General features: G+C 37.1%; 1 protein-coding gene across 1 annotated transcript in view; it reads right to left on the bottom strand.

The window, feature by feature from the left end:
• Window positions 1-20,613, bottom strand: part of LOC149249994 (epoxide hydrolase 1-like) — a 219,030-nt gene that overhangs the window by 71,216 nt on the left and 127,201 nt on the right. Inside the window, exon 4 of the mRNA XM_089458878.1 lies at window positions 3,070-3,311. Coding sequence (XP_089315004.1) covers window positions 3,070-3,311 — 242 coding nt within the window. The remainder of the gene's footprint in view (window positions 1-3,069; window positions 3,312-20,613) is intronic.

Below are 20,613 nucleotides of genomic sequence, written 5' to 3'. Positions count from 1 at the left end.
AATGCGAGTTTTGTGATCTATGTTATGCGAGGAACCGAAGCGGGTATATATAGTGGTTGCCCCATGTAAATAGGCTGACATAACATTGTGAAGAGTTGCGTCTGAATTATTGAGTCGACATGTATATTCATTTATTTGTGTAGGCCGACATGTGATCTTCTTATGGAATACAACTTGATGGAAATCCTTTCAACAACAAGGAGACTTCGATGGAGTCTTCACAAATTTATTTTGACAATAACCTAAAGCCTACAATGGAGGCTTGACCTATACATTTGACCCAAGCATGAAACCCAAGCTTTAATAAATTGAATCAATTTAATAATAAAAATTCTTTCTCATTTTTTTCTGACAAATATATTACATTTGACTCAAGTACAATAATGAAGACCGAACCTAGTTACATTTTCCAACAAGGGCAAGTTCTCGAAGGATCCAACCCACTCTTGAAAATATTCAAGGAGAACCCGCATGCGTTAAATTGTGAAGTCTGATCTATTTTGAGTTGTCTTACAAGAGTTCTTTTAAGTTTTAGGCTCTTATTATTGTATCAAAATCAGATTAAAAATTTTATTGTTCACATATTGCATTTCATTTATCAATATTTGGTTATTTCAAAGAGCTCAGTCATGGCTAGTCAAAGAGAAAAGCTTTCTCATATTCTTTGGCCTAGCCTCTTGTAGATTATTTTGTAACATATTTTGTAGTTTTCCTAAGCTAATATTTGTTGTGTTGTTATAGCAATTTCTAACATGTTCTCTTGCAATTGTTTGTAGGATTCATCACCAAAAACTACTTACAAGTTTGCATGTAGGACCTTGGGGCTTGAATTTAGTTACTACTTCCACCTTTAGGCCGATTTCTTCTTGGACAAGGCAGTGTTATTCTTGAGGGAAGTCGAGTTCTTTTGGCCATCTCTTTCTCTCTCTTGGTCGTGGCCATAGAGGAGGCTTATCCTCTCTTCTCCTTTTTCAAAATCTAAATTTTGTTGAGCCTATTTGGGCCTCAAATTGTAGAAATTTTCAGCTTGGAAAGGTTTATGGTTTGAAGCCAAATTATTAAGACTTTCCTTGGATTTTATAAAATACTTCATTATCTTTTCCTTCTTGTAACAACTAATAAAATTTGAATTTTGAGAGCGTGGATTTTACCCATTGGTATCCCTATCTCTCCACCTTTTGGAGATGCTTGGTGGCGTGATCTTTGACCTATTTCATTTTCCTGCATCTCATTTAATTAGGGAATTAAAACAATCATGCATTACACTCATTCTGCGTCCTTTTTAGTTTGATTTACTACATGTTCAAACTTTAGATTTTTCATGCAAGCACTTTTTACTTTATCTTATTTGGCTTGAACATAGTTCCAAGTTTACTTCTTCTTCACCATTAAACACATCTTACATGCATAAAGTATTTGGGTAAATTTTCTCCATAAGTATCATTATATTTCATGTCAAGCAAGTACATTTCAAGTTGAAAATTAATTTTCATTGTTTGGTTAATTTAGTTACATGGCCCAAGCATCACTAAAATTTACCTCCAACTTAAGTTCGTTGAATAGACATTTTAGGGACCATCTACCTCTATTGGCTTCTCACTGTGAGATCCAAATCTTTGGGCGAGGGAGAGGTCGAAGAAATAGAGTTCAATTGCAATCTTGTATTGGAGCTAACTATTAAAATAAACCAAGAACACTCTTTCATACACTTACTTTACTTGCAAAGTTCTCAAATTTCTTGCTATCTTGATGGTTTAAAGTTTCACATGCAAATCTGATTTCAATAAACACTTTGGATGCAAACATTGTAATCTCTTAATTTTGCAACAAGTTTAATTTTCTTGTACTTGGAAATTGGCTTACTTTTGTAACTTAATTGCATATTGTCATGAATGATTGATTTCACTTTCAAGAACTATTATTTTGAGTTGCAAACTTAATTGCATGTTGTCATCTTGGTCTAACATTTGAGTTTTTTTATCATCTCATTTACATTCTCATAGGTAGATTACTAATTGTTTCTTTTTGGGTAAGATAGCTTCACATGCTTTGATTCATAAATGTGTTTATCTTAAACGCATTTATAATATCTTGTGCTGACAGTTTCTTGTTTCACTTTTCAATATTACTTTTGTTTTCCATTTGAAAGCATTTCACTTCATTTAAGCAAATACAATTTCATTTTAAAGAGCAATACTTTGAAAGCACTAGTTTTCATATGCTTTATGCTTATTTTATGTATTGATGGTTATTGTTCATATCACTTTTTGTTTATAAATCTTAAGAAGTAATCTACTTAACTCTAACAACTCTCCTAGAAAACTCACATCTTTAACTTAGTTTTCCTTTAAAGACCACCCCCCATAGCTAACCTAGGAGATAGCTTAAACGGAGAGAGTTGGAAATAGGTGACAGTCCCTTCCCTTAGTTCCTTGCCACCAACCACACCTTGTGGGGTTAAAGGTTTTTCTCACCAACTGTAGTTAGGTGTAGGCGGCAAGGTGAACAAGACTCTACCTTACAATATTGGTAAATTGATTATGAACATCTTATATTGTTAGCTTTATTTATGTTACTGTTCTACATTTTATCAGTTATGCAATGGACATGCAACAATTCAATATCTATGTGCTTACAATTGAGCTACCAAACCCTCCCAGCTACCAACACTTTAATAACATAATGTTGGTCACTTTAACACTCAAATGACCCTTATTACAGACTAATGCGATTTTTTTAATTATTGACATTACTGGAGTCCTGATAAGACAAGAAGATAAAACTAGAACAAAAACACAATATTAGTTGAGGAAATGAGCATCAACTCTATTGTGTGATACCCTTGTTCCTAAAATATTTGTATCTATGATTAATAGTGCTAAAAGGATTACAATATAGTGCCCAAAATGCTTGATTTCTTACCCATATTCTAGATAAATTTAATAGCATAAAAAATCATTTGAAATGGCATACAAAATGTGTAGATAAACAAACAATTAGTGAACTAAGATATCCATAAATAGAAGTCTGTTTAACAATCTAAGTACAGTTTTAGGATAGAGAACGTACAAATCAAGTGCTCGATAATAGTTGAAACCTCCAGTAAAACCTGTTTTCTCAAATTGCTTGGCAAAGTATTGGATTTCTTCCTCTGTCATCCAAGAAGGAAGAACTGTTGGAGTCTTCAAAACATCTAAAATTCCTTTTTCTGGAGATGCAGAGAACAGGCCTGTCCCAGTTGCCAATAGAAACTTTTTCATAATAGTTTCACAATCAAAACGGCTGAATTCTTCTTCTGCTCTTCCAGGCTCCTAAAACATTCCCAAAAGTCTTTATAATCAATGAAAAAAAGGAATAAACTTGGAAACTAAAAATAAAATGAAACAAATTTTATTTAATAATGAATATCACTAAATTAAACTTACCAGAACATAGTCACAAGTTACAACTTCAAACCAAACAACAAAGGCCATAAAATACCTCTGAAGTCTACGCATTTTTCTCTAAAGTTATCTACTAACTAAAAACTGTACAAACCTTAGGCTTCAATCAAGGTGCAAGTTAACAGACAACATTAGGATTCAACTCAATTGCAAATCTATTAGACTATGTAACCAACAGTTCATATGTGAATGTTAGTGCCATCGTAATTCTCTTGGGTTCTGCCAAACTTGAATTTCCATTCTCATTGAAAAACCAAGAGAGAGGATAAGTCATTAGCCCTAGTTTGATTGATTTATCATTTGGAAAGAGATTCACACCTAAACCTTGTCCATCACTGGTGTCACTTCTTACATTCTTGATGCATGAGAGTCAAGTACTTTGTTAATCAACATAACTTCAAATATCCTTCCCAAGAAGCAAGTTCTGCACTCTGGCATTTGCAACTACTCATTCTCCAATTCCCAGACATTCAAATCTTAATTTAGTTTATCTGTTGGACCATGCTTGCCATCCCAACTAGTGTTTTTAAACTCAGCATACTCAAACTCGGAATTGGTCAAGTTGACTGAATCGATTCCTAACCAAAGTCAACTTGGCTTTCTACTCAGTTCAGGGGGTGGTTTGGTACTAAATCAATCCAACTCGACAAGTCTGTAACTACTTGGCCAAGTTGGTCAGAGGCCCCACCATAGCGCAGTTTTCAAAAAAAATACAATTAAAAAAATGCCTAAGCCCTAATTTCTAGCACCCTAAACCCTACAAAAAGGTTATAAAGAGAAATTTGGAGCAACATTGAAGGGTTGTGATTTAGAGTGAACTTGGAGCTTGTTCGGAAATCCTCTTGGGCTGTTTGCAATGGATTTAGCATCTAAGTGAAGAGGCTACAACCAATCTTCAAGCTCGGAGGTGTCATAGACCGGATTCTTGTGCCCACTGCCCAATCTCATTTCAAGGTTAATAGTTAAATCTGCCCCTGTTTTTTCTCATGAAATTGCAGATTTGAAATCTATCTTTTAATTTCTGTACTTTCATCCTTTTATAGTTTGAAGTTTGAACTATGCATATTCCGATAGGGTTTGCAATGCTATGTACTTAAATTTACAATATTTTTCCATTTAAATTTTACCACAGTCCAAAGAGTTGAAGACCTTGCATGGATCCATGTTGATCTTGTTGATGATGAGATGTATTGCAAATATTGCAAGAAACACACAAGCTAGGAGGGGAGTATTTATAGGTTGAAACAACATTTGGCTCGTATAAGAGGTCAAGTTGACCCATGCAAGACACCATTAGAGGAGATTGAAAAGATTATATTGGAATTGCAAAATGAGTTTGAGAAATTTGAAGAATAGGCAAAAATAGATAAATGTTGAAATACAAAGGATGAAGCAACTTGCCACAATGAGAGAAAATCCTATTGTTGAAATTGAGGGCTCTTCCTCTATCCCTTCTAGCAATGTTAGGGACCCCTTTCATTATGTTCTTCCCCATCCTAAAAGCCATCCTAGAAAGAAGAAGAACATTCCAAGTTATTTTTACATCTTCCCTCACCTCTGTTAGTGCCTTTCAACCAAGTGAAACCCAACCCACCTTAGATAACCACTAAAAGAAGCAATACAAATATGTTGTTTTTGAATATATAGCTAGATGGTGGTACGATGCACATATTCCCTTCAATGCTACCCGTTCACCTTATTACCAACCTATGTGGGATTTTGTTATTGCTACCTATTACTTGCTAAGTTCCACTTAGAAGGATGAGAATGCCCCATGGCCTAATGCACAAGGCACTTGACAAATTTTCAAATGATCGGAATTCTAAGTTGCAGGAAACGTGGCCCTAGGGGTCGTTTCCCCAGGGGAAACGAAACGAAACGCGTTTCCCCGTATCGTACGGCCTGGAAATGCGTTTCCGGCCGTACGGCCACGTTTCCCGAAACGGAAACGTGGCCGTACGGCTGGAAACGCGTTTCCAGGCCGTACGGGCCACGTTTCCCCAAAAAAACAGTTGTTTTTTAATTTCTTTTTTTTTTTTTAATTTGTTTTTAAATTTTTTTAGGGTTTCCAGGATGTTCTAGAATTTAGGGATATGCAATTCATGGTAATGTTAAATTCTTAAAGTAAAAGTGATATTCTCCTTTATTTTTCATTTTCATCCTTTTACTTAAATTTTTAACATTACCATGAAATGACTCAGGATGTTTGAGAGTGGTTTCGCCCTCATTGGATTTCATATGGAGAAAGTAGAATTTTAGATCTCACTCAAAATCCAGCAGACTTGTTTGTTTTTCAGGATTTCAGGATTGGAGGGATTGCAATGTTTCCATTGGATTTTATCATGTACTAGGGTATGGAACTTGTATTTAATCAAGAGAACCAAGCCCTCTATGCAGGGGAAACTCCCAATAATCAAGATCATGTAGGGTACTAGGGTATGAAACGTGTATTTAATCAAGTCAGCACTAAGGTTGTTCGACTATGTAGGAGGAGACTCCCAATACAATAGTGGTCCTTCTAAAGAATGGGATGTAGATGCAGAAAATCTTGATTTGGATCTCTCTCTTGCAGCCTTATAGTCTTTATTGTACTTGCAGCCTCATATATTAATATAAATAAAGGTTGATTTTGAGATTTGGATATATAATAAAGGTTGCTTTTGGATATTCCGATATTTTTATTTTCATTATGTGATCATTCATGAGTAAATGTGATGTAAATTAAATCGTAATGTTTAAGTGTAATAAATTATAATGTATCATTTATGCTTTATGATTGCACATATATATATATATATATATATATATATATATATATATATATATATATATATATATATTCGCGTTTCCCCGTTTCCAAAATTTGGGGAGGTCGCGTTTCGTATCGCTTCCCGTTTCGGAAACTCGTACCCGTTTCCCCGTTTCGGAAACTCGTACCCGTTTCCCCGTTTCGTGCAACTTAGTCGGAATTCCAACAGGGCATTTTTTTCCCCTTCTTCTCTCTTTCTTCTACTTTGTTCTCTCAAATTTCATAACCCCATGGGGGAATTGAAACAAATGAACACTAGCATAACAATTTTATGTAACAGACTTAGCCAATTTGAGACCTAGTTACTAAGTGAGTCCACTCTAGAGTGTTTTTTTCACTAGACTAATTATTTTTACCAATGGTGCACTAATCGTTATCGTGATAATATCGGCGCGAGGAAAAAATCGGTAATAATAGGGAAAAAATCGTTTGGTACAAAAATATTCATTTTTTTCAATTTTTTTAATATCTAAACCATCTACAACATAAAATAAATACATTGACACATAAATATGATAAAAAAACTAATATATAAGATGTTTAATATCATTTCTAGTGCTAAAATCACACATAACAATGAATCATGTCCTGAATAGTAAGTCCTGACTCCTGAGTCCCAACTCAGCCTCAAAATATCAACAAAAAAATATAATAATGTATCTCATGAGTCATAATGTCATATACAATGAAATGAACAAAATAACTAAAGTCTAATACTATTGATTTCCTTTGCCCCTCTTGCGAGAAAATGCCATAGCTTTCCCTTTCCCTCTAGATGTAGATGTTGGTGCTGGTGGAGTTGGCAGTGGAGTCTGTTGTGCTCTAGAAGCTGAAGAACTAGGAGTAGGAGCTATAGGAGGTAGACCACATCCTCTACTGGTGGCAGGGGTAGCCCGGGCAAGTGGTGTCACCTCCTCCTATTCCTCGGCCTCCTCCTCCTGTTCCTCCTCCTCCTCCACTACATCCTGCACTAACCAATCATTAGCGGACTCCATGAGAGGCCTCTCGGCCTCAACCCTCCATGCAGCAGTGGTGTCAATCCCATCCAATGAGATGGCCTCCATATCAGGTGTCCTCTCAAGTTGCCTCACCCACAATCGAAGATTGTAGTAGATGTAGACCATGTCATTAAGTCGCTGGGACTCCAACTTATACAAAGATCATGAAATAATAATTAATAATTATAAAAATATATATATAGTGTTTAATGAATTCAAAAATTTATTTGGAAATTTGCAATATTCTAAATTTTTAAGTGTTAACATGTTGCGCTTCTTGTTGTGTATTTTTTCAAATACACTCCACTTGCGCTCACATCCTGAGGAGCTACATGTTTGGTTGAAGATTCGAATGGCAAGCTTTTGCAGAAGGGGTACCCTGGCACCATACATTCTCCACCATGCATCTACAACAAAATTACAAATAAAAATTTAAATAAACATAAGAAAAAAATGGAATTTGAAGAGACAATGAAATTTGAAACAAAGTTACAAACTAAAAAATATCTGGCATTTTAATCGTCCTATCAGTCACAGCCATGTCAAAGCCAAATGTGCCACCTACCATCCTATATGTCTCAATTTCTTTAGAGATCTCTGTACATTATGCTGGAGATCGCACCATCTTCTGGACACAGGATAAGAATCCATCAATGATCTCAACATCAACTACAAACCCACATACATAAGAAAATGTGGGGTTCAGGAAAATCCCAACAGCATGAATGGGACGATGGAGTGTGTTGTTCCATCACTCATCAATCACTTCCCATAGGAGGAGTTGTCTCTGAAACTCCTCATCTCCCTTATCATCATAGTAGGCCCGAATGGCATCTTTGGCCCTGTCCATGGCCTCATACAAATAGTCCATTGCGGGCTTCTCAACATCAACTAACCGAAAAACCTTTACCACATGTTCAGTAACAGCACACACCTCCTACACTCCCGCCCAGAAGTCTTCCTAGTATGAAACTAGTCTGCATACAGCCTCTCCCTCTGGTTTGCGGCTCATTGGCAACGCACGCCACTCCTCTGAAAGAAACATTCTCTTCACATCCCACATAAAATTCAAGAGGGATTGAAGAAATATGAAACTGGTGGCAAACCATGTAATGGCGGGGCACACTAACTCTTTGTTGTTGGTGAATCTTCTCATCAAGCTAAGCACAGATGTATGGTTATATATAAATTTTGTAATGCTTTTGGATGACTCAACAATATCTTTGACAAAGGGAATTTTGCCTATGTCCTCCAACATCAAATCAATACAGTGTGCAGCACAAGGTGTCCAAAATAAAGTAGGATGTCTGTCCATAAGCATCCTGCCAGCAGCAACATAATTTGCAGCATTGTCTGTTATGACTTGGACAACATTTTCTGCACCCACCTCCAAAATAAACACATCTAGCAAATCACATAAAGTTATTGCATCTTTGATTTGTGCAGATGCATCAACAGATTTGCTAAACATAGTCCCCTTGAGACAACTAACCAAGAAGTTTATAAGGGTTCTCCCCTTTTGGTCAGTCCAACCATCTGACATCACGTGCATCCTGTTTGTGCCCATGATGCCCTAAAATCCTCCAATCTTTTGGTGCAGTCAAACTTTTCATTTTGAAGAATCCGGCCTCTCATGTCATGATAAGAAGAGATTTTGTACCCTGGGCCAACAGTGGCAATAGCATCAAGAGCAGGTTGGAAAAATGGATTATTCCTTACAATGTTGAAAGGAATATCACTCCAAAGGAGAAATTTTGTCAGCAACATGTCAGCTTGTTCCTTCTCAGTTTTTTTTAGCATTGAACTAATAGATGGCTGTGAACCAGGTGTGGTTCGAGGAACAAAAAATGATGAGGCAGCTACCGGATTGGTTGATGCTGCAGTAGAACCAGTGGCACTTGCTTGTTCAGCTGACTTTTTTAGTTGCCTCTTCATTTCTTCTTTGGCCTCTCTATTGTGGTCTAAAGTTTCCAATGCTTTTATGGCTCGATTTGTATTTTTGCAAGGCCCTACATCAAATCCAGGGATTTTTGCAAGGTGATACTTCAATCTGTACACCCCCCCTAGACATATGGTGCCCACACAACTTGCAAGTCAAGTTTAGTCTATCATTCGGAGCATTAGGTTCACCAAATTCCCAGAAAGGGTCCAATTTCCTTGGCATGTTTGATTTTGAACTTTGAAGTTGAAAACTTGAATGGTGTTTCGGTGAACCTATGGGAAAATAAGGATTACAATTTAGTATTTACAAGTTACAAACTTACAATTTAGTATTTTACTATTTACATTGTACAAAAACTAAAAAAAATTACATACAATTTAAGAAACCCCATTCCAAACCCAACCAAAAAAACTAAAAAAACAATACATTGGACAAATGTCAAAAACCCCATTCCAAACCCAACCAAAAAAAACTAAAAAAAAATTACATTGGACAAATGTCAAAAACCCCATTCCAAACCCAACCAAAAACATTGAAAAAAAACAAAAACAAAGTTACAAAACAATGAAAACAAAAAACATTGGTGCCCATACCGTTTTTATGGAGATAATTTGTCTCCTCCTTAGCTCACTCTTCGATTTTCTCCTCCAGGTAGTTGATTTAGCTCCAAAATGGAAAAATCTCCAAGCCTCCAACACTCCAAGTCTCCAAACCCCACTGCGCCCTCTACTGTCCAAATGAAATTAAAAAAATCGCGTTTTTTCCCTTTAAACACACGCTGCCCGAGCCTCCCGCAATAATTACCAAAAAAATCACGCAAAAAAAGTTCTGATTACTACGCGCGATTTTATCTTTTCTTTGAAATTATCGCGATTATACGATAATATCGCGATTAGTGCAACACTGATTTTTACTCTTTAGAGACAAATAACTAGTCGAGTTTTTTCACCTCATATACCTCAAATGATGGAGTGTGACTTATAATCAAGCCTTGAGTGCGTCATAATTACTGATTTTCTAGCACAGTGAACGCTAGAGTAGTTTTTCACAATTGATAACTACTTCTAATGATATTTCTTTACACTTCAATCATCAAGTAGTTATACATGAAAAACTTCAATCATTCAATTCATCAATAGAGCAATATAGAGATCACAGTGGACAATAAACAATAGACAACAGACACCAAGAATTAGGCTCATAGCCAGGGCAAATTCCACAAGGGGAAAAACCAACCAAACTTTTTCCTTATAACAGAGAAATTTTGTCCATCAAATAGTACATCAAGAATATTTCAATAATATCCAAATCTAGCCTCAATAAAGTCTCAATCAAAACCAGTCAACGAGAGAGAGAAAAGTCAACTTTTGGTCAACAATATAAGTCTGCACAGTGAGGCCAAATTTCGGCCTGAGGTGGCTTAACAAACAGGGCAAAATTCGGTCCTGAGGTGGCTGAACAGTTAGGCCGAAATTTGGTCCTAAGGTAGCCACAGAAAGTCAACGCACCAGTCAACAAACTTCGGTCAAATCCAAAGTCAACAAATTTGGTCAATGTTGGTCAATGTCCTAATGTAAGGGTGAAATCACAGTCAACAAGAGTCAATGAACTTCCAAAGTATTCAACCTTCCAAGATGATCCGAATAGAAGTCAAAGAGATGCCAAAGATGGCCAAGTCAAACACAGTGAACGCAGCTCTAAGAAGAAGGTCAATGCAGATCAAAAGAAGCCTTTTTGTCCTTTGCACGTGTGGTGTCTCTCTCTGAAATTGCAAATTGAAGATGCTTGAGTTGATGCCCCAAATGAGTCTAATAAATGCCCTATTTATATGAGTGTGAGGAGGGCTAATTAGCCCTAGTGGGGTCGACTTGTAGAGTGTGAGGGCTGACTTGTGGAATCAAGAATTATGAATTTTCTCCATGGTTTTCCAATGAAAAATATTGACTATAGCTACTTAAATTTCCAACACTCCCTCTTAGCTAGGGATGTAGTTTTTCATTCTCTCTCAAAACCAATCTTTCCGACTAGTTCATAGGTCTCACAACTCATAGCCTAAGGAAGAGATCAAAATCCAAGTCTCTCTCTCTATCAAGATCAATCTCCCCGACCAAATCATATGTCTCACAAGACATAGCCTAAGGGAGACATCATCAGTCTCATCATAAGGAAAGATACATAGTATCCATTTCATCTCAAAGCATCTCCCCGACCACAAGGTCTCACAACACACAACTTAAGGTAGGAATCATTAAAACATCTCCTGGACCACAAGGTCTCACAAAACACAACCTACAAAAGGGATCAATAGTACATGTGCTAGACCACAAGGTCTCACAGCACACAACCTACAAGAGGGATCATTAATACAATACATCTCCCCGACCATAAGGTCTCATACCACACAACCTACGGGAGGAATCACCAATACATCTCCCAGACCACAAGGTCTCACAACACACAGCCTACGGGAGATGGTCCATAATATGATGCTATGTAATCAGTGCTCCCTCTCTCTCAAAGAGGGGTTCTCAACGACTCCAAGTTGTTCTCTGAAATAGCCAAACTTCATCTAGGACAACAACTTTGTCAACACATCAGCAACATGTTCATCAATAGGAATGTATTCGAGCCTCACAGCTCCTCTTTGGCCAATATTCCAGATGTTGTGATATTTGATCTCGATGTGTTTTGATTTGTCATGGAACACAAGGTTCTCATCAAGCCTTACAAAGCTTTGATTATCACAATATATGATGGTTGGCTCCAACACTTGATCAAATAAATCAGAGAACAACTTTCGAACCATATAGCTTCACAACAAGTTGAACTAGCAGCAATGTATTAAGCCTCAGCTGTACTCAGAGCGACAAAGATCTACTTTCTACTAGACCATGAAACAATAGAGAAGCCCAAGCTAAAACAATATCCAAAGGTGCTCTTTCTATCATCAGAGTTACCAGCCCAATCAACATCAGAGAAACCATACAGTTGTCATTCTCCATCAGAAGCATACATCAGACCATACTCAATTGTACCTCGCAAGTATCTCAGCATGTGTTTAGTTGCAACCCAATGTACATGACAAGGCTCAACCAAGAATTGGATCAATGTATTCACGGCATAACAAATGTCAGGCCCGATGTTCATGAGATAATTCAGCAATCCAATCAATTTGCAATACTTACTTGGATCAATCAAATCAGAATCACTATAATAAATCTTCTTCAAATGTGTTACCATTGGAGTGTCCATGGACTTACAGCCCATCATAGAAAATCTCTGAAGAATCAAAATAATGTGCTTGCCTTGGCCTCCAAAGATCAGATTATATTTTTGCTAAATTTCCAATCCCAAATAGTAATGCATGAGGCCAAGATCCTTCATCTTGAATTTGGAAACCAACTCCTTCTTACACTTGACAATCAGAACTTCAACCCTGTTAGAAACAAATCATCTACATACAATGGCAATATCAAGGATTCGCCTTCAACAACTTTGAAATTAAAGTTCGGATCAACATCGCTCTTCTTGAAGCCAAGATTCAACAACTAACCACAATGCGGGCGTACCATGAACAAGGTACCTGCTTCAGGCCATACAGGGCCTTCTTCAATTTACAAAGATGTGTCTTTCTATCATGGGCATCAAAACCTTAAGGTTGTTCAATATAGACTTCTTCAACGAACCCATTCAGAAAAGCATCTTTGACATCCATTTGATGCAATTTCCAACCTACAATAGATGAAAGAGAAATAACATATCTAATAGATGCATACCTGGCAATGGGAGCAAAGGTGTCTAAATATTCTTCTCCCTCTTTCTGGGAGAATCCATGAGCCACAAATCTAGCCTTGTATTTTTCAACACTTCCATCAACAGCATGCTTTATCTTATAGATCCACTTTGAGGACACAAGGGACTTTCCTTCAGCCCTTGGCACGATTTCCCAAACATCATTCTTCAATATGGATTGATATTCTTCAATAATTGCATCTTCAACAACCTCTTCATAGGAGGATGGCTCGAACTCAATGATCTTGCACATCAAGGTTGTATAACCAGAATACTTCTTTGGCTTCTTGCTTTCCCTGAAGGTTCCACTTGCAACAACATGTCCTTCAGCTTCCTCTAGTGCCTTTTCTAGCCAAGCAGGTCTCTTTCTAGACTCAGGTATATGAGCTTTTAGAGATTCAACAGATTCATGATCAATGGATTCTTCATGAGGAACGTGATTCATTGGTTCAAGTTCTTTAGACTTTGATTCCACATTTTTAGGAGCCACCTGTATTTCATCATCAGAGTCCAAGTGTGAACCCTTGGACTTCCAAAATGCAGAATCCTCATCAAAAATAACATCCCTACAAGTCTCAATATATCGTTGCCCTGGAATGTAGACCCTAAAGGCCTTTGAATTTTCAATGTAGCCAACAAAAGTACCCTTCTTCCCAAATGGTTCCAATTTTGTTCTTTTCTCTTTAGGCATATCAACAAAAACAGGACAACCAAAGATTCCTTTCATCAGCAGAGTCCAAGTGTGAACCCTTGGACTTCCAAAATGCAAAATCCTCATAACAAATAACATCCCTGCAAGTCTCAATATATCGTTGCCCTAGAATGTAGACCCTAAAGGCCTTTGAATTTTCACTGTAGCCAACAAAAGTACCCTTCTTCCTGAATGGTTCCAATTTTGTCCTTTTCTCTTTGGGCACATGAACAAAAACAGGACAACCAAAGATTCTTAAATGTTCAACATTTGGTCTCTCACCTGTAAAGACTTCTTTGGGAGTCTTATAATCCAAAATTTGATGTGGGCATCGGTTTTGAACGTAGACAACAGTTCTTGCAACTTCTCCCCAAAGAAACATAGACAACTCTTGATCATGAAGCATAGCCTTAACAGCTTCCATAATGGTCATGTTCTTTCTTTCAACAATTCCATTTTGTTCGGGGTAGTAGGGAACTATCAGCTCCCTCTTCTATCATCCCTGTAGAAATCAATCAATTCAATGGATACATATTCCGCACCATTATTGGACCTTAGAGTCTTGATTCTTCTCACTATAGAACTTTCAACCTTTGCTTTGAATTCATGAAACTTCTCAAATACTTGATCCTTGGTTTTTAAAAGATATATCCATGTTTTGTGAGAATAATCATCAATGAAAGATGCATAATACAAGCATCCACCCAAAATGTTATCAAGCATGGGCCCACAGATATCAAAATGTACAAGGTCCCACAGATATCAAAATGTACATAGACAACTCTTGATCATGAAGCATAACCTTAACAGCTTCCATAATGGTCATGTTCTTTCTTTCAGCAATTCCATTTTGTTCGGGGTAGTAGGGAACTATCAGCTCCCTCTTAATTCTATCATCCCTGTAAAAATCAATCAATTCATTGGATACATATTTCGCACCATTATTGGACCTTAGATTCTTGATTCTTCTCACTATAGAACTTTCAACCTTTGCTTTGAATTCACGAAACTTCTCAAATACTTGATCCTTGGTTTTTAAAAGATATATCCATGTTTTGTGAGAAGAATCATCAATGAAAGATGCATAATACAAGCATCCACCCAAAGTGTTATCAAGCGTGGGCCCATAGATATCAAAATGTACAAGGTCCAATATTCCTTTGGATCTACTGTTACTGCTAGTGCTTCTTCTTTTAACAATTTTCCCAAGGGCACATCCTCTGCATACTCCATCACAGTCTGTCTTAAGTTCAGGTACACCTTTAAAAAAATTATTCAATATATCCAAAGCTTTATGATGCACATGAGCATACCTTCAATGCCATATCTCACAAAGTTTAGTAGTGTCGTATTGAGGGATTGGATTTAGTGACTAAGGAAACAATATAGTCCAAGATGATCCGAACAGAAGTCAAACAAATGCCAAAGATGCCCAAGTCAAACACAGTGACGCAGCTCTAAGAAGAAGGTCAATGCAGATCAAAAGAAGCATTTTTGTCCTTCGCATGTGTGGTGTCTCTCTCTGAAATTGCAGATTGAAGATGCTTGAGTTGATGCCCCAAATGAGTCCAATCGATGTCCTATTTATATGAGTGTGAGGAGGGCTAATTAGCCCTAGAGGGGCCGACATGTAGAGTGTGAGGGCCAGCGTGCGCAATCAAGAATTATGAATTTTCTCCATGGTTTTCCAATGAAAAATATCGATTGTAGCTACTTAAATTTCCAACACTCCCTCTTAGCTAGGCAAGTAGTTTTTCATTCTCTCTCAAAATCAATCTTTCCGAACAGTTCATAGGTCTCACAACTCACAGCCTAAGGAAGCTCTCACAATCCAAGTCTCTCTCTCTATCAAGATCAATCTCCCCGACCAAATCATATGTCTCCCTAACCAAATTATTCAATATATCCAAAGCTTTATGATGCACATGAGCGTACCTTTGATGCCATATCTCACCAAGTTTAGTAGTGTTGTGTATAGGGATTGGATTGAGTGACTAAGGACACAATATAGTCCTCCAATTCGTACCCCAATGACTTTAGCAGTTTCAAATCAAATGAAATCTATGACAAGTTGGTAGAATTGTTTTCTGTAAGTACTGTGGGAGAAGTTATATCTTTGAGAACCGAGTTATACAAGATGAAGGTATCAAAGGAAGAAGGGATAGCCTCATATCTTATGAGGGTGTCTCAAACTCTCAAATAAGAGACCAACTACAAGAGTTAGGGGAAATAATGTCCGATAGAGAAATGACCAATGTCATGCTCAATGCACTTCCTCATGAATGAGGAAACTTTGTATCAAGTATCTATGGAAAGAAGGAAGCCACTCCATTCAGTTAACTTTGGTCATTATGTAAGATTGAAGAAACCAAGTTGAAGGCAAAGAGCGATGTCGGATCAAGGGAACAAGTTCAAACATACGCTGCCATCGCCAAGAGACAAAATAAGTTTGGAAAGTTTGGTCCTAAGAAAAAGAAGAACAATATGTCAAACATTCAATGCTATGGATGTAACGAATTTGGGCACTTTAAAACGAATTGTCCCAAACTCGCGAAGGACAACAAGAAGAGAAAGGAAAGAAATGAAGCCCATGTTACCGAAGAAGTGGAAGAATCAGAAAAGAAGAAATCAAAGAAAGAGGAAGTGCAAGATCTCTACTATGATTGAGATAATCTCCTTCACTTAGTTCTTTTCAGTTTTATATAAGATAGCATTCATGATAGGAAGCATCACTAATGTCAAGATGCATTAGAGTTGAAATAGAGATGACATTGTCATAGCAGCTTGGAAAGAAAGCTGAAGTAGAAGTCTACATAGTTGTAGCAGTCATCATGACAAAAAGAAAGTAGTTCATGGCATCTCCATTGGAAGAATATGACAACCAAGTTAGCAATATATATGGTTGGAAGAAAGTCATCTAGCATGATAGAAGATAAAGAACGGTCATCATACATCATCATTTGAAAGGAGCACTTGCAGAATGAGGATCATCAAGATCCTCCACTAGAATCTTTATAAGAAGGTTCACTTGGCAGAAGCAAGTGTCTCATTGATAGTCTTCGGTCCACCTTGTGTGGATCCACTGCTAAGGCATGGTGATGAAGATGTGCATCATGTTGAAGTTGTTTGAAGTACTTTCTAAACAAGAAGAGGAAGTTGCTAAAAGGAAGTCTAGATGACCAAAAGAAAGAAATGTGTGTATATATTTAATAGGTAAAGTCATGTCATCATATAGTTGTAGATAGCTTGGCTGAATTGCTCTATCTTATTAGCATGATCGAAGATGACGGAGCCCTTCCATTAGAATGATGAATGAAGGCATGTAGACAATGTGCCTTGAAATATTCTACATATTGATAAGATGAAATCAACATAATATGACCTCGTGTGGATTATGAGGTGGTTGAAAATCATGGTTTCTATGTTGAGATGATCTCAAAGGAAGCAATATGTGAAGAAAGGAAGAAGAGTTCCTGAAAGATGCAACTATAGTCACGTAAGATAAGTGATCAACATCTGATAATGAGAAGTATTAGCTATGACATCTCCATGGAGAAGGTATGAAGAACATGATAAAGTTTGAAAAAAAGTAGACCCTTAATAATGAATGTCTTGGAGATGAAGTCATACATGTGCAGGACGTTGATGTTGCATGAAGTTGATGTCATGACAAAAAGCCATCATGAAAAGGTAATTTTGATTTTTGAAAACATATGGTTGGGTTGAAACAGGGCTACCGAAAGAGAATTGTAGATGTCACCTACAACTAGAACTCATGTGATTGGATGGAAGATCCTAAAAGAAACATGACTTGGAAGAGGTAGTTATATGAAGAAAAAGCCAGATGTGGACTAATAGATCACTTTCCGATGAAAAGAGGGATGACACAATTGATTCAACATTGTGGTTCGTTGAAGGGAAAGTGATGAAGAAGATGGTCGATGCCCAACAAAACAAAACAAAAATGATCTAGAAGATGAAGGCTCCAAGATGAAGAAGTTGTAGTTCATGACATCGAAAGGATGAGCCCTACAAGCAGCTGATAATACCATGATCTCCACCAAAGAGCAGATAGTTGTTGTTGGAAACAAGTCCCTAGTTAAGAGGGAGCTTGGACAAGTCCCTAGTTAAGAGGGAGCTTGGACAAGTCCCTGGTTAAGAGGGAGCTTAAGTAGATTTCTTTTTATAGGAATGAGTATATCCTCCCCAGTTGAGAGGGAGAAATAGACACATCATTCTTGTCTTCATGTTATGAAGAAAGAAAAGAGGATTGGGTAAGCATTTGAGACCAATTCCGATATTCTTTGAGGATGTGGTAGGGCATCCAATAGGCAAGAGTAGTCGAAGAGGAAATTCCTTGAGGATATGTTATTCCAAGATAGGAATTGTCCTAAAAGAACATACCCTCTGAACAACCGGATGGGGTATGTGCCTTGAGAGACAATGATGATGGTGTCTATCAGTCATTTGTCTCGCAAGCAATGTGCTCTGATCTTGTGGAAAGATAGAGATATTAGTCAAGGCCTTGCTATGTGACAATGTTGGTTGGTATAATGATATGCAATAAGTTAAGCTAAAATAATAGCTTATGAGATTACCTACCAATTTGACTATCCTTATGAGAATTCTTCAGTTTGAGAATGTCCACATACCTTCTATGAATTATCAATACCTCCCTAGTTAAGAAGGAGTGTTGAAATGTGTAACTCGATCTTCATAATGACAAATGTAATCATGATTTTATATTTGATGAAAAGAGAAAAAGAATTTTATTATTATTATTTTGTAGCATGGGTTTCATGTTCAAGGTTATTTGATTTATAGCTCAAGCACCCATTAAGTGCTTCTAGGGCTTGTCATTAAGTCAACAAGTCAATTGAGTCATTGTCATGTATGGAAGACCCTTTTGGGCATGTTGTATATTGTAAAGAAAAAATTATTTGAGTCAAAATTAGAGTCAAAGACCCTCCAAGACCTTGTCAACGTGCAAGCAACAAGTCAGCCTATCAAACAGTGAAGTCGGCCTCCTAGAGATGGCATGTTGGCCTAATAAGGCTCTCTAGAAGCCTATATATAAGAGGGAAATCGACCACATTTGAGACCATCCAAGCAACTCACAAGAAGTTCGATCAAGTGAAGATGAGGAGACCCAACTCCAGTGAAGAAGAAGAAAATTCTAACGAAGAAGAATCCAAGTTTTGGAACTGTTTTTGGGCCATCATTCTCACACATGTGAAAGAAAAGTAGGTCACTTTGGAGTTGCAAGAAGTTCAGATTGCAGTCATCACTAAGAGTTGAATTTTGGGTTAAAAGAAGTTTCCTTTGCAAGCCAAAATTTCAAGAAGTCATCTCAAGTGAAGGGGAGAAGAGGGCAAAATCACCATAAAAAATCTCACACGAGCCATCTCGGGTTTTTGCAACAAGGGTCGTGTTGACCACTAGAGTGGCACCTAATGATTATATGAAGACTCCATGCCCAAGGATGATCCAGAGGACACTTGTACCATCAGATATCGTCAATCAACAAAGTTTTTTAACTCTACTTCTATCTTCTCATCATCTTTCTTGTACCCAGATTCCACACCCTACGTGGAATTGTAATAAGTGATACTAGTAATAATGAATTTTGAGGTTGTAACAGGCCTAAGATGTTGGGACTCGATCAGCAAACGAGTACACCTTGGAGTGTTTTTTTTCTTTGGTTAATTATCCCTTCTTTTTCAGAGGCAGATAATTTTTTAGGTTTTTCACTCACGTTTTACCCCAAAGCCAGGGTGAGGGTTTGAAGGTTGAGCCCCTGACACATCTTAGTGTCTACAGTTGATGTATATTACCATACTAGATCACACAAAAAATTTCGTGGAATTTGGTTAGGTTTAGGCAGTGATTTTTTAATTTTTTAAATTCCCTGTAGGTCAAAAATTGCAAATAAAATTATATTTAAATTGTAATAAGTGTAGTCTAGAGAAGTTGTATGGGGTATGAGTAATCAAAATTACACCTCTCACCCTCAACTTTCTACTATAACACACTTTGAAGGGTTAATAATGTGTTTTGGACCCTCAAAACCCACTTTTCCTAAGTTTAGTGGGAAATTTGGCAATTAATTAAGCTAGAAATTAAATAAATGAAGAAAAATAAATATCCACACATGCTAAATGTTGTGAAAATGAGGTGGAAAATTATGAGGGAGTAAAAGTGAAGTCTCAAGGTGATGTGGACTCCTAAAATCAAGGAAAAGACATGTGCTCAAATAAAATCGAATCTCTGGCATTAAATGAAAAAGCTGCTTGGAAATTCGAATTTGTGAAGTTAATGCACATTTGGGAGGGGATTTGGGAGAATATTTGGTGGAGATCTTTGTGGGAAATTGTTCCCACATGGGTTACCACCCATATACACTTGTCATTCCACCATAAAATTTGAATTTGGCACATAAGAGAAGAAGAAAATGGTGTCCACTTGCCAGAATTCGATTTTTACACTTGGCATTGGAGCTCCATTCAAAAAATTCAAATTTCTCTTTGGGATTGTCACCTCATGCCACTTGTTTAATCACTTCTACATTGGGATTGGCTCCAATGCCATTTGTCATTGTCATTCTTCATTGGGATTTTCTCCCAACTCTTTATATAATAGAGTCATGGGCTCTTACATTGTATAATATTGTTACTAGCTATTGTGCTTGCGGAAACGCTGCTGCCTTGTACACTTTCAGAAATATCAATAAAGACTTTGGCGTTTCATTCATGAGGTGTTGCTCCTTTTCGAGTGTGATGAATTGTTGAGCATTGGTATAATTCATTTTACTTATGCTTTGATCTAATTTGCTTCCATATGCTCTTGTAGATTTATTAATGTAGAGCTATTTTGCATTGACATTTGATTTAGAAGTATGCTCTAGGTATAGAATGCTCTAGTTGGTTTTAAATAAATCT

The sequence above is a fragment of the Pinus tabuliformis genome, chromosome 7 (assembly GCF_031772625.1).
Source record: "Pinus tabuliformis cultivar Carrire ecotype Pingquan chromosome 7, CPIR1, whole genome shotgun sequence".
Taxonomy (NCBI): Eukaryota; Viridiplantae; Streptophyta; class Pinopsida; order Pinales; family Pinaceae; genus Pinus; species Pinus tabuliformis.
The sequence above is the reverse complement of the archived record's forward strand: the minus strand, read 5'-3'. Positions and strand labels throughout refer to the sequence as shown.